Raw genomic sequence first — 15,400 nt, forward strand, 5'->3', positions numbered from 1 at the left:
GCTTGTAAAGTAGGTAATGTTACTTTATGCTCCAATGTGGTTTGAAATAAAAATGAAACCGAACTGCCAGTATGGTGCCCAACATTTTTGGAAAATGATTTCTTTTGCAAGGCCGTTTCCAGACAACGTTAAGAGGATAATTTTCAAAGTTCTCTCAAATAATGCATATTTCGTTTATCCTGAACAGCTACTGTTGATAATGTTTGACTCAAGAAAATACATTCGGGAATTAGCTGTTAGGCGCATTCTGAACTCTAGAAATAAGAAGATGAAGAGCTTGGATGGTGTACGATTTTTTAAGCTTCCTAAACTTAATTTTAAAGCCCTTGATTATGTTGATTTAGTTTAGTTGGGCAAACTGTGTTGTAACAGAGCAACCTCTTACAATGCATCTAAAAGACCAATAATTTAAAGAAATTTGCAAAGAACAGCCTACAGAGTTCACTTTAGAGAAATTTCCCTGTCACACGCAAGCTGTGAAATGTTGTGTGAAACTAATAACCGAAGCTGCAATAAAAGTTCGTGGTGAAACTGCACGAGATGGATACATTCGTGCCAAACTTCAAGCTGAAAAAGAACTTCCATCATTTGATAGCAAGGGACAATATTGTTCCAAAAAATAATATTCATTATGCATGAGGTATTATAAATCAAATTTGAAGATTTATTTTTCAAAATTTTATCATCTCTATAAGTAATTCTAGAAAATGTATGATACTATTGCGTGATAATAATTACTATGATTAATAGTGCTATTTAATTAATTAGTCTATGATTTAATTTTGAAAAATAATTTTCACATTGGTTTTTAAAGAAGTTCAATATTTTTTCATTGTTCTCCAATTTTTGATGTCGGAAAGGAATGGTTAAATGCTCATTAAAATCAATGAAACATTTTATGGGCTCGAACTGGCTCATTCTATAACATTTTCGGTGCATTTCAGCAAAATGTTTAGAATTTAGTTTTTTTTTTAAAATTTCGACAAAAATTCATCTTTCTCTCTTTTTCGATTTTTCAGAGTCAAATAGCGCCAGCTAGATATTTTTTAATATCCAAGAAATTTTTTGTGAGTGCTAACTAGCTCATTACGCAACTCTTGCGTGCTATCCAAAAATTGATTTCGAAAAAAAGAATTTTTCGGCTTATTTCGACTCACCCTAATATATATACACACACATATATATACATGCATTGCTCAAAACAATTAAAAGATATTAAGGTTTTGTGTTGATCTCGCACCTGGAGAACTTTTTGGATGATTGATACATTACTCACAGACGTAGTAACTTATGTCAGACAAAAATTACAATTGTTTGGGAGAAAAAATACTTTTTTAAAAACTTTTGGGTACGAAAGGAAGAAATGCACTCTGTGCATTTGAGAAAAACAAGTAAAAAGTGGGTTTCCTCAAAAGAAAATCCCTTTTATTAGGGAGTATGGTAACCTCAGATGGCCAGCACTGTAAAACATCTCTGAGGCAATGAACCAATGAGGCTATTAATGAGGAGCTGGGGTATTCTGCCCCACTCCTCCTGAAGAGCTCTTTCCAGTTTTTTAAGAGTTTGTAGACGAGGTAGGTGTCCAGAAACTTGTTGCCTAGAATGTCCCAAACATGCTCTATTGGATTCATATCTGCAGAACACGCTGGCCATTCCATTCATATGATCCCTTTCTCCAAAAGAGAATCTATCACCAAGTTAGAACGATGTGGTCTGCAATTGCCATCCATTAACATGAAATTGCGGCAGGGTAAGGGACCTCAATAGGTTTGAGGGTCTCATCCCTACTTCGGCGACCGGTCATAGTTCCATTCTGAATGACATGCAGATCAGTGCACATATCAATAGAGATACCAGCATATACCATCACACTACCACCACCAAATTTGACACTTTTGTCCACGAACGCTGAATTGTTTCTTGTGCCACGTTCACTCCAGATGAAAATACACCATTATCAGGATGAAGAAAAGATCTGGACTTGTCAGAGAAAAGAATATTGCCTCATTCATTTCTTCTCAAATTCACATGCTCTGATACCCTCTCCCTGCAGCGCAATGGTTCCTTGCAGCTAAAGTGATACAAACCATTGGTCGATGAGCATACAGACCTACAGCGTGAAGACGATTTCGGACAGTTTGTGTCAAAATTGTGGTGACAGTATCAGAGCAAGGGTGTTGTTGTAGTGGAGTGGCATTCATACTTCCGTGCCTCCGAGTTGTTAAAGATAAATAATGGTCTTTATTGAGCGCTATCGTCCGTCTGCAACCTTGTTCTGATCTTCGGCCAGCATTTGCAGTCTCTAAAAAACATTTCCATATCCTGGAAATCACACTTTGCTAAAATCCAATAGCTTCTGCTGTATCAGCTTGTGTTTGGCTCCCCTCTAGCCTGCCAAAGAATCTTAATCCATCAATAAGTGCTCAAAACAGGGGTGTGGTGTGCATGGAATATGCAATAATTTTTGACTTCAGAATATTGTTAGGGGTAGTTAGTAAGTAAACATACTGAAAGTCCCCAACCCTGGGGGGTGAGCTAAAGGTGGTAGGGAGGGGGGAAGAAAATTTTGGGTTTCTTTCGAGAAAATGTTGGAAACGGTGGAAAAAATGCGTTTAAAATAAAAATTCAAGCTAAATAAATTTACTATGAAACTGTTTCTACACATGTGTCAAATCTCCAATAATTTTCCGGGTATACGCTATGAAAAATCGATGATTTTCGGAAAAATTCTCTCTTTTTGTCAAACATTTGCTCCTAGTGCTTTATAGGATGAGTATTCATGAAATTTGTCAATGATAAAGTTGTAGCGCTTTAAATTTCCTTCAATTTGATATGCTACTTCGTTATATTTTATTCAACCAATCAAAAGTTACAGAATTTTAAACACGCACTTTCGTGGCAAAAAAATGGAACACTTGCCATTCACTAATTTCAAACTGACTCGAAAGGATTGCGCACTTCTTCTTTCCTTAATGAATTCGACAATCCTGATGAACAATAAAGAAGTATTTGTGGATTACTAAAACTCAAATGATGTTTAAGGGTTGGGGGGGGTCGTAAAATTGTGACTTTGTGACAAGGGGGAGGGAAAGAGTAAGAAGTGTGACATCAAGCATTTTTAATATGAATATGTTTATAAAAATTAGTTTATGAAAAGTACTTTGTGGCAAATGGGGAGGGGGTCAAAATGTTGAGAAAAAGTGTAACATCATTTATGAACAGACCCTGACCAAGAAATCGGACGAAGATTTGCAGAATTACGTTTATGCCGTATGAATTAGCTCCATACCCATTGCATTATTTAGTGAAAGTGAACTGAGGAAGTGCAGAAAACCAGCATTTCCTCAGTAAGAAATTTCTTAGAAGTAATTAATAAGTAAATATACTGAAAGTTTCCAACGCTGGGAGGAGGGGAGAGGAAAGTTAAAGGTGAGAAGGGGAAGACAAATATTGTGGTTTTCTATTATATCTCGGAAATGGCAGGAAAAATGTGTTCCGAATAAAAGTAAAAGTTGACTAAATTTATTATGAAATTGTTATCATACATATATGTCACATTTTCAGTGTTATTTTAGGTACATGTTCTTGAAAACCAATACTTTTCAAGAAAAAAAATTATCTCGTCTTTTTTGTCTCAGAGTGTTTGTGCCAAGCAGGCACTCAAGGGATTTTTTGCAGCAATCATGTGACAAGGAACCTGACGGTTTTCTGTGTCTTGAAAATCCACCGGGTCAGCACTTGAATTGCAGATTCAAACTAGGTACCAAATAAATACGAAGCCTATGCCCAATCGCAGCGACACCCAGCTGACAAGCATTCAAAAACTTCCAGCATGTACTCAAACTCGTTACTCTTATTGAAATGAATATGTGACGCTATAGCAGGATAATGAAAATTTTAATAACAGAAATAAGGTAAGGTGACCGGCAACACCTTTTTTGTAATTATAGTTTTTATTAGATATTATTAATCATATTTTGAAAGTGTTTATACGGAATATGGACTGACAGTAATTAGAAAATGAAAATATCATCTTTAAGGTGACATCTTGGTTCTATTCTGAGACGGAAGGGTCATGTCAACAGCAGTAGAAAAGTTGTTCTTAGAAATTGATAATGTATTGATGTCATCCCCTTCGTCCTGGATAAATATTTTGATTCCGTTATTGCAACTGCCCTTGCAATGCAAGCTTGCGACAGAGTAGTCTAACAATGATTTTCTACTAGTGACCTCCTGGTCACTTGTAGAAATGCAATCTGTCAAAATCATCTTCCAGATTCCGTCAGGAGTAACATCCAATTCCATGAGTTTCAGCACAAGTTAGTAATACCTCCTTTCCCAAACCCCCAATCCGGTACTTCACCATTAAGTTCTTAGCTACAGGTTAACTTGGTGGTACGGCAGAGTTAGAGGTCCGTCTTGATGTTTGCAGCTACTTTGATAAATGATTTGTAACAAAACTTATTGAAGGACTTTTCTGTGGCTAGAGCACCATACCATGAGAGATAGATATGACCCCAGCCAGTCTGTCTGTCTGTCTGTCTGTGTGTGTATGTGTGTCCGTGTCACATCTGTGTGCAACCAGTTTTTTGTGGCGCTCTACAGCAAAAACTACCGCATGAAATTGAACGAAATTTGGTACACATATGTGCCCCTATGTGAACTTGTGCCCATTGGTTTTTTGGCGCAAATTCCTCCAAGGGGGGTGGAGCAATGGGACGTTTTTTGAGTTACGCGTGCTTGCTATTCCTCAGGAAGTAACTGGCAGAATCAAACAAAATTTGGTCCATATGTTGCCATTAACAGGAACAGGTGCTGATTCAATTTTGGTGTCAATAACTCAAATAGGGGTTGAGATATAAAACGTTTTTTGTCGTCAATTGTGACTGCTGTATCTCAAGAAATGATGTACGGAATGAAAGAAAAATTTATTGGCAAGTAGCCCTTAGTGGGTATAAGAGCTGATTTTATTTTGGTGTCTACAGCTAAAAAGCAGGTAGCGCAATCGCCCGTTCTTTTTTTCCATTGTGAGTTTTCTATCTCAAGAATTAATGATATGTTCTGGTTGAAATTTGGAATATATGTGAATCCATATGTAAACAGGCTTTGGTTCAATTTTGACGCCAATCACTCCAAGAGGTGTAGGTTTTTTTTTTTTTTTTTTTTTTTTTGCGAATAAAAATAGCTTTATTAATGCAACAATACGAAAGATAAATCGCAATAGATTGTCGTCTGCGTATTTCTCGTGATTTTAATTGTATGGAAATGATCGGAAATATTATCTCAATGATTTAAAATTTTTAACTGTTGCCATCTTATGTTTGTTAACAAATAAAATATTTGTAATTAATTCAAGCAAGGCTTTTAAAATAACTTTCAATTTTTGCTCTTTGCTTTGCTTTTGCAATAATGCAGACATTGGGATGGTCGTCAAGTTTTTTCATGTGTAATTTTGTTTTTGTTGGGAATATTGCTTCCTCGTCAAGCATGGGGAGGGATCAGAAAAAAAAAAAGAAAAATATAGAAGAAAGTTTCATGATGGCCACAGCATACTAGTTTTAAATAGATTGAAATCAATTCCTTCTATCCCTGCAAGTTTTCGAAATTCAAAGTATCAGAAACGCAACTTTAGACAAACTTTGAATATTTTATGGACAGAAGAATCTGGAGCATTTCCCAGGAAAATTGTTTAATCTTAAACAACTAAATTTTTTGTAAGTGTTGTTCAAAAAACCCATTTTTTGTGATATTAAAGAAAGGCGGCATGGGGACTCTAGCACGAATATTTTCTTAAACTTAAATCTTAAAACGCAATTTGTAAGACCATATTTTGTTATATTAGGGCCAGTGATTTTTCGAAATTAGAGCTCCAAAACGCAATTCTGGGCGATTTTCGACGTTGTTGAGTATTTGTGGGCTTCTCCCTAAAACTTACAAATATTTGATACAAAAGAATAACATCTGTGTTTATAACACATATGAAAGTTGGTATTAAGTTGGTACAAGTAAAACCACAAAAGAACTCTTGAAAAGAATCATTGGATGAGTCCAGATCGAAATCTAATTTTGATGTAATTTACTTCGATAAATACATTTTCTATTTATAATCAGAAACATATTTATTTGTGTTCTTAGTTTGATCAATATGAATAACCAATTCTGTTTAAATTGTTAGTTTTTAATCAAGTGCTATAACATTTTACAAGATGAATATTTGGATTTTTAACATTTCCATTTTTCAAAAAGTTTTTGGGGCATTAATGTTTCACAAATATTAGAATATTATTAATATTATTGTTCACTGCTTGTCTTTTAATTTGTATTATGCATAGCCCTCTGATTGTTCTGTTCATTAATATGAAAGAAGTTCAAGTATGTATTATGCACTGATGTTATAGTTAACTTGATGTTTCTGTGCGCATGGGGGGAGGGCACCAGGAAACTTTTGCCCCTGGCGCCGTCAGAGCTTCGGACGGCCCTGATCCCAGCAGCCTCAATGATTCAGGAGAAGAAGAACTGTTGATATATACCTTAGATACATGTTGTATGATTTTAGATTTCTTGCAAAATGTTGAGATCAGTTGAGGATTCGGCTATCAAGGGGACAACCAGGAGTACTTCCTCTCAAATGTTAGCGATTCGATTTGTTGATAGCCGTCTTTGCAATGTTAATGTCAAGATCACCAAAAGCTCGGTGCGTATTTGTCTCGTTTTTTGACAGCTTCATCATTAGGGGATTCGTCAGCTGACTGTCATTATGAAAGTTGAACAGAAACCTTCTTGTTTGACCGTCGTTTCAATTGTTTAACTAACATTGATGTCCATATGGTTTACACAGTCATCTCTTTTTGCCCAACAGTTTTGTAGACTAGGTATCTTCAATAACAACAAATTCAAATTTAATTAAATCAATGTTGTTATCAATTTTCTTAAACAAGGTGTATAGTGCTGACTTTCTGCAGTCCTCAGTCCGCCAATTCATACTGCATATACGTAATTTTGCAAATCTTCATCCGATTCCTTGGCAAAGGGCTATCACACTTTTTTTCAACATTTTTAACCCTCTACCCCCCTTTCCCCCTTCCCTTTGTCACAAAGTTCGTTTTACAAGCTACTTTTCATAAACATATTCGTATTAAAAAATGCTTGACGTCACGCTTCTTACTCTTTTGTTTCCCCTTGTCACAAAGTCGCAATTTCACGACCCCCCTCCCCCAGACCAACCTCAAACATCATTTGAGTTGTAGTAATCCACAAATACTTCTTTATTGTCCATCAGGATTGCCGAATTCATTGAAGAATGAGGAAGTGCGAGATCCTTTCAAGTCAGTTTGAAATTTGTGAATGGCAAGTGTTCCATTTTTTGCCACGAAAGTGAGTGTTTGAAATTCTGTAACTTTTGATTGGTTGAATAAAATATAACAAAGTAGCATATCAAATTGAAGGAAATTTAAAGCGCTACAACTTTGTCATTGACAAATTTCATAAATACTGATCCTATGAAGCACTAGGAGCAAATGTTTGACAAAAAGAGAGAATTTTTCCGAAAATCATCGATTTTTCATGACGTATACTCGGAAAATTATTGGAAATTTGACACATATGTGTAGAAACAGTTTCATAGTAAATTTATTTACCATGAATTTTTATTTTAAACACATTTTTTCCACCGTTTCCGACATTTTCTAGAAAACCCCAGAATTTTCTTCCCCCCTCCCTCCCACCTTTAGCTCACCCCCCAGGGTTGGGGACTTTTAGTATGTTGACTTACTAACTACTGCTAACAATATTCTGAAGTCAAAAATTATTGCATATTCCATGCATGCTACAATGTGTTCATTTACTGGACTATCTAGAAGCTTCTAATTCCATTAAGTAACTTCTGAGACATCACAATCATAGAAACAATGTGCTTACTGACTGTCGATCATCTTTTTCTGCTTTGTCTTACAATAGGTTTAGTGCAAACTCTCATTAGCTGCCACTAAAACTTCGTCATCAACGACAAACTCAAAATTTTCATACTGAGATGTTTGAAATTGAGTGAAATTTGTATTTGTGACTCCCTTCTTCGATTCTATACAAAAAAATATATGTTAATACCTTTTTTTGTACAAGACTTACAATATCCTTTAAGTGTTTTGAGCAGAGTATATAGGAGGAATGTGAAAAATAATATATTCTACACTCAACCAGCGAACAATTGCGGCTAAAGCATTAAAAGTATTTTAAATACTTGCTGTTATGCATATGTTCCACCTCCAGTCATGCACGAAATAATTGCAAAATAACAACATAATGAAATAACAACAAATTGAAAAAAATTGAACAAGGTATACTAGAACTTAAAAAAGTAGAAAAAACCGACAAATTTAACCACAACTACATTTAAACAGTAAAAATTAACTGGGTGGGCACTGTTTCGTGGACAGAGAGCAAGATCAGTGGCTGTGCTTAAAATTTAAAATTTGCATGTTTCTGAAGAGGTCGGCAGCGCACGAGTTAACATTGAAAGTTTAATTGTTTATTAGAAAGTCTAAAAAGACAACACTACTGCCAACTTGTGCAAACAACCCTCCCCCCCCCCCATATATATACAGTTGGCTCTCTGTTTAACGACTTTCAAGGGACCACAAAAAATCGTCCTTAAATAGAATGCTTTTAAAACTACAGTAGACCATCTGGAACCGTGAAAAGCCGTCTTTAGACAGAAAAAGTCGTTGAATAGAGCGTCGTTAAACAGAGAACCAGTGGCGTAGCCAGGATTCTGATTCGGGGGGGGGGGGGCCCAGGCGATTTTATCAATGTACTACCAAATTAACTATTTTTCATTAAATCGCGAATTACGTTATTAAAAATAGACTTCATCATGCATTATGCGCATCATAGATTATTACTAATAATTCATTAAAAATCAATAAAAATTAATTGCACCCATATTAGTGGTGCTGGATATTTTCGATGATAAATAACATCAAGATTAATGTAAAGTATGTGGTTTCACATACACAGGCAGTGCCGGATTAAGCCAGCGTGGGGCCCGTAGCAAATGTTTCCAAGGGGCCCTCGTTTTTACATGATATAGTAAAAAATTGTGCACTTCTTCATGGATACGGGAGATGGATTTATAACACGCATGAATACATAAATATGGATATGATTTTAGAGCTTTACGAGGGTTATAACCCTTTTTCGACTTATATTGCCCCTCGTCTTTCCCCTCACTACATGTTTTTAGCTTTAAATTCCAAAAACGCAATTTTTGAACGATATATATATAAAAAAAGGGGGTCAGGTTCGGGGGCTTTCCCCCGGAAAATTTTTGATATTTCAATTCTGAAAACTCATTTTTAACGACTTCTGATGACATTTGGAAGAGAGAAGGTTCAGAGTTCTTTATTCGGAGATTTTTTGAAACTGAAGTAAAAATCGCGATTGCATCCCATCTTAGGTAAAATTAAAGGGAAAAATTTGGATTTACAGCGACACTCCCCATGCAATTTTTAAAATTGAAATCTTAAAGAAAACTGTTGATTATCTTTAATGATGTTGTAGAGAGAGAGAGGGTGTCCACGGAAGCCCAATTGGAAAATTTTCAAATTTATCACCCATTATTAATCTAAAAACAGTTTTAGGTAGAACATTTTTAGACTCTAAAATGGTAATTTTATATGATTTTTGCTGAGTTTGGGGCGGGGTGGGGAGTTCAGGAAAGTCATCCCCTGGAGATTTCTTGAAATCGAAGTGTTGAAAACGTGATTGTAGACCATCGCTGGTTACGTTTGTATGGGATGGAGTTCAGGCACTCTCCAACGCAACCCGGAAAATTTACAAAATTGATGCCTTAAAAGTACATTTTAGCCCATCGTTAACAATGCTGGAGGGAGAGGGGTACAATCCCAAAGAATTTTTTTGAAATTATAGTCCAAAATACGCATTTTTAGACCACCTTAGATGATGTTATAGGAAGGGATCGAGCTTGGGATTTCACCCATGGACATTTTTCAAAACTTGAAGTTCCAGAAAGCAGTTTTAGCGGGTTTTCGATTATGTTCAATAATTTTATCCCTGAAATTTTCTGAAATTTAAGTTCGAATAAAAAATTTTCAGCTTCCTTTGGTGATGCAAAAGAAATGGGTTTCGTTCGGGGCATTGGCAGCAGCTTTTTAGTTCCCTCCCACTCAGAGGAAAATAGTTAAAAACGAGATTTAAAGTCTTTCTTCCACGCACAATTATTTTAGTTCTTCAACAAATTATACTCTATTAACAATTTATTTTGCTCAGCATACGTGTAAACAGTCAAAGAATCTTTTCTTCTCTTATGTCATCATCTCTTAATTTTGCTCCTTGTAGTGTCGCGGGCGGCAATTTTTGAGGGCGACAAACTGACATGAAGTTAAGCGAGCAAAGAGTTTAGGATGACTAATTATTACCTTTTCAGGACACCAATTTCGAAAGCTTTAAGACGAAAGACACTTTCAAACATTTTCTGGATGGTAACCCTTTCCTCGTCTAATATCGCCCCAAAGACTGTTTTTAGGATTTGTGCTTGGGGAATTTCAAAATCCTCCTTCTCCTGCGTTCCCCCCAAAAAATTGCTTAAAGTTTCATTTTAGGCACTAAATTTCGAAGAGAATCCTTGAACCGTCTCGATTTAAAAAAAAAATTATAGCCACCTATTTCCCTAGCTTATCCATATTCGGAGGAAATGATCCAAACCACCACTCTTTACCTAAAGTTAGAACTAAAGATAGCATGCGTCTTGAAGATTCCAGTTTCCAACATTTTGTGAAGCAAATCCGTATCCCCCCCCCCCTCCCAAAGATAGCCCGATAACATTTCCAGTGATAATCCAAAATCGCGATTTGAAAATTTAAGTTACAATTTTTTCCGGCTCCTCATCTCTTTCTCTAAACTTCTCACATAGCTTTGTTTTCAGCTATATTATAGGTAGATCCCTCAAACCCTTTCTTCCCAAAGATAGCTTGAAATTGACTTCAGTTTTGAACACAATTTCAGGAAAGAACTCCATCCTCTTTCCTCTACTCTAATCAAACAGCCTAAATTTGCTTTTTTTAGGCTTGAACAGCTGAAAGTTTCAGGAAGGATCCCTAAATCCCTTAAATTAAATAAAATACTTTTTGAAAAAAAAAAAAAAAAATCTAAGAGAAAACTTTATTATCCGTTCTAATAAAACTACCAAACATTGCCTAAAATTGTAATTTTTAGGTCAGTTTTTAAAATTTTCTAACCCAACTGAGCTTTTTCTCCTAGCACTAAGAAAGATTAACTAAAATTGCGTTTTAAAACTTCAATTAAGAGAAATTTCTGGAAAGCAATCAGCGATCCCCCACATCCCCTTCGTGCTTCCTCTGACGTGACTAAAGATAGTGTTACCTACCGTCTCTAAATAACGCAAAAAGCCCCCCCCCCCCTCCCACCTTCCTCTCCGCACCAATGATACTGGTCAGCATGGTATTATTCCATAACAAGTCTGCGCTTTAATGAAAAATATAAAATTTTTAATTTGCTTGAACATTTAGAAAAGTTAGATCTAAATAGAAAAATGTAAACGGGTAAAAGTACGGAAAAGTAGTTTTTTCTGGAATTTTTTTCTCATGGCGCGGGGCCCCCAGAAGCGCGGGGCCCGTAGCATTTGCTACTTCTGCTCTATGGCTAATCCGGCCCTGTACACAGGTAGCGCAGTGATACTATACTATATATATATATATGTGTGTGTGTGTGTGTGTTCCATAAAATTGTTTAAAATCATTTTCATCATGCATTAAATAAAAACTATATTCATGAGTATGTACCCTTGATCAATTGAAACAAGATTCGGATCAAAGTTAAATAGTTTAGTTTACTAAGGAAATATCGAGAAGGCTTCATTCAGCAGTTCAATTTTTTTTTTTTTTTAATATAATTATTCTTAGAATCCTGTAAGAGATCTAAAGAAAACTTTAGACTTGATATCTAAATTGAAATCTAAAGAAACTAATCTTTTTAATTATCTCATTAATTAGAAGAGAGCTGACGAAGAAGGAAGCTACGTAAAATAATATTTGTTTAAAAACTAAAATAAACAGAACAGGGGCTATTATGTACCATTAATTACTTCGCTGTTAGTGTAGAATTGGTAAAATATATTTCGAAGAATTTTATGATGCTTAAGAAAAATATTTAGACGTATTTAAATAAAATTTAGGGAAAAGAAACTCACATTAAACTGAATTATAATTATTATGTAATACGTTAATGAATTCTTTTGTCCGTCACTAGATTGTTTTGTCTGAAGTTTTCTCACTCCACTTCCCCAGTAAAAAAATATAACTGTTTGGTCAAATGTGCAGCTCTATTCATTTTTATTTGAATTGTCGTATGGTTTGTAAAAAAAAAATTGTGTTTGTTTTTAAATATGAAAGGTAATTCAATTATTGAATAGTAAAGCTAACTAGAATTATTAGCTAAACCTAATTTTCATTTTTGGTACGTTAAACTATTGTATGGCTTCACATCTGCCAGAAAAAAATTTTTGTGTCAATCAACCAATTTTTTTTACTTATTCTATTTTTTTTTTTTTTAGTTTATATAAATTTTGAATAATGCGGTATCGGCAGCAGCAAAATTAGTTACTTGTTAAAACGATACTTAAAAAAAAAATGTCATTTCGTCGACTATTTGCAAATAAGGAGTACAAAAATTGTGAACTTAGAGGGACAAAACCAAACTCTCATTCTTAAGAATGAAACATCATAAAATAATTAAATTCAAAATAAATAAATAAATAAAAAGCTCAATAATTATAAACAGTCGTTTTTTTTTTTAAATTAAAGAATCTTTTTCCTTATCCTCAAGCATAACTACAAAATGTTTTATTCGTGACAATAGTGATGGGATATGCATTTTTCAATGTAAAAGTAGCTAAAACAATTAATCTCCTCTCGAAATTTAACATATGATTTTTTTCTTGAAACCAAATCTCCCCCCCCCCTAACCCCTTCTTTTTTAAGAATAACAGCAATGAAATATGAAATAAAAAGTTAGCAGTTCATAAAATATTGCAGGATAATTTACCTCATTTATTTGTAGAATCCATCAAAAATTTCTCTTTGTGCACACTTTTTCCTTCTGAACTGAAAGAGAACTTGAACGTACAGCGGAATCAAAAATAAAACTTGTGTTTGGGTAGAGAATCGAAAACGGACTGATTCTTATCCCACTGCATCCAAATAAATTTCTGCCTTCCGTTATTGTCAAGTGATTAAACTAATGTTTTCTGAAAAACGATCCCTCTCCACTGGATACTTTTTGTAGATGCTTCAGGACAAAAAGACCGAGCCAAGAAGGAACAATTTGGAAGTTTTATTAGGCATCAATCTTCAAGGGAAAGTGTCAATGGATTTCTGTGACAAGTTGTTGTCGATTTGAGTAATTTGCGCTTTCATAAGAGCCGAAAGCACTTCCGTGGCAGGGGCAGGGTCCGTATTGTGGTCTGGTGATTAGTACAATCTGTTTTGTATTGTCCAGCTCGAGGACAGAAAGCGGGTGGCGCAGACAATCTATCTGACAGATAACTGGGCAGTAAAACTGGGCCATTATCAATCTAGACGCCGTCATTCCTGGAGCATACATTGCATAAAGGGCCCCGTTGTTTACAATAGAAGACTGAAGAATCCGCTTTAGGGGGCCCTTCTACACTGGACTGGTAATTCGGGAGGGAGGACTTTAGGTGGGGATAATTGCCTCCTCTCTCCTTGACTTACAGAAACATAATGTACTTTGTTCGTGTCTGGTATTCGTTCTCTTCCCTTTTTTTTTTTTTGCATCCCCCCCCCCCGTCTACACCACTGCTGTCATACAAAGAATTTTTTTTAAACCAACTTTTTCACTACGAAAAAGTAGGTTAAAATAATCATTTTTACATGAAATATTACTATGTCGATAATGAAAATTTCGGGGGGGGGGGGGGGGGGCGGGCCCGGTGGCCCCTCCTGGCTACACCACTGCAGAGAACCGACTGTATATATATATATATATATATATATATATATATATATCTACATAGTACATATACATTAGATTCAACCAAGTTAGACAAAAATCAATACATTTTAAAGGATTTATTGTACTTTCAAGATGTTCCCCCAAATAATTTTAACAATGAGATTAAACATTGAGGTTTCAGTCACTGTTACATTCATTGAAAGCATTATTAAAAAGACAGGAAAATTCTTACCATAGCTGTGTAGGCAATTATCATAGGTAGATATCCTGTTGGCACACGTAGAATGTTAAATAATGATAAAGAAACAAATGCTCGATTTGCATCAAGCACATTATCTGAATCAATGAGAACAAATGCGGCAAAACTAGCTAAAGATACCTAAAATACAAAAAAAAAAAAAAAAAAAATATGTAAAAAGTGTTGCTATTTTCCCATAATTAGTCAATACAAAATAGAATTACTATTAGTTAATAACTTAGCAGTTTGAAAATCATTATTAAATTATAATTATTAGTTTTTGTAATCATAATCTAAATGTTAAAATTGTTAACAACCAAGATAAAATGAAACATAATTTACTAACCAAAAATGGGGCAGAAGCGAAAACGAAAGTAATGGCTCCATTTAACCATGCTTGAGCTTTAAGGCTGGATATTTCTTTCCATCTTATCTTCATTACTTCCTCTATGAAAGAGTTTTCCCAAGCATACAACTTTAGAACTTTTATTCCATTGAGGATTTCATTCATCAGTTTTGTTCTTAAATCTTTATCAGCCATCAGACTAACCTAAGGAGGAAAAGTATACATATAAGAACATTAACGTATTTTTCGGAATAAGCACCGCAGCGCATACAAGAAAAAAAGCAAAAGAATCCTGGTGAAGCGCATAGTCTTTTTTTTTTTTTAATTCGAAAGTTTTTAAAAAACATTGAAAACACTGTCGATAGATGGCACCACATCGTCCTGCCGTCAGTAGTTAGCACAAAATCACGATTAATATAGAAAAAGTTCGTCAGCCACGTCAAAAAACGTCACTGTTTCAATATTTTTTTCAAACATAAAACATCGTTTTTCGATGTTTGCGATTTTCTATTTTTCTTCTGATTTCTATATGAATAACAATTTTGCTATATAAATGACTTCTATAATGATTAATTGATTTCAAACGTCGAAATAAGCAGTAAAAATGACTTTTTAAATCAAGTCGGACAAAAAATATACTTTGATATGTTTCAAGAACCTTATCCGTTATCGTTGGATATTTGAACGTCGACTTACGTCGTTTCCACATCAAACAATTTTTTGTGCCACTTGGGCCAGAGAGTTTGACATTGGCGAGGCATTGAGAAGGGTCCGCCTCTCTTGCTCTGGATAACCAACGAATGTCTCCT

General features: G+C 34.9%; 1 protein-coding gene across 1 annotated transcript in view; it reads right to left on the reverse strand.

Moving 5' to 3' along the window:
- Positions 1-15,400, reverse strand: part of LOC129221055 (ATP-binding cassette sub-family C member 3-like) — a 140,974-nt gene that overhangs the window by 57,913 nt on the left and 67,661 nt on the right. Inside the window, 2 exon segments of the mRNA XM_054855492.1 lie at positions 14,240-14,386; positions 14,592-14,795. Coding sequence (XP_054711467.1) covers positions 14,240-14,386; positions 14,592-14,795 — 351 coding nt within the window.

The sequence above is a fragment of the Uloborus diversus genome, chromosome 4 (assembly GCF_026930045.1).
Source record: "Uloborus diversus isolate 005 chromosome 4, Udiv.v.3.1, whole genome shotgun sequence".
NCBI classification, from domain to species: Eukaryota; Metazoa; Arthropoda; class Arachnida; order Araneae; family Uloboridae; genus Uloborus; species Uloborus diversus.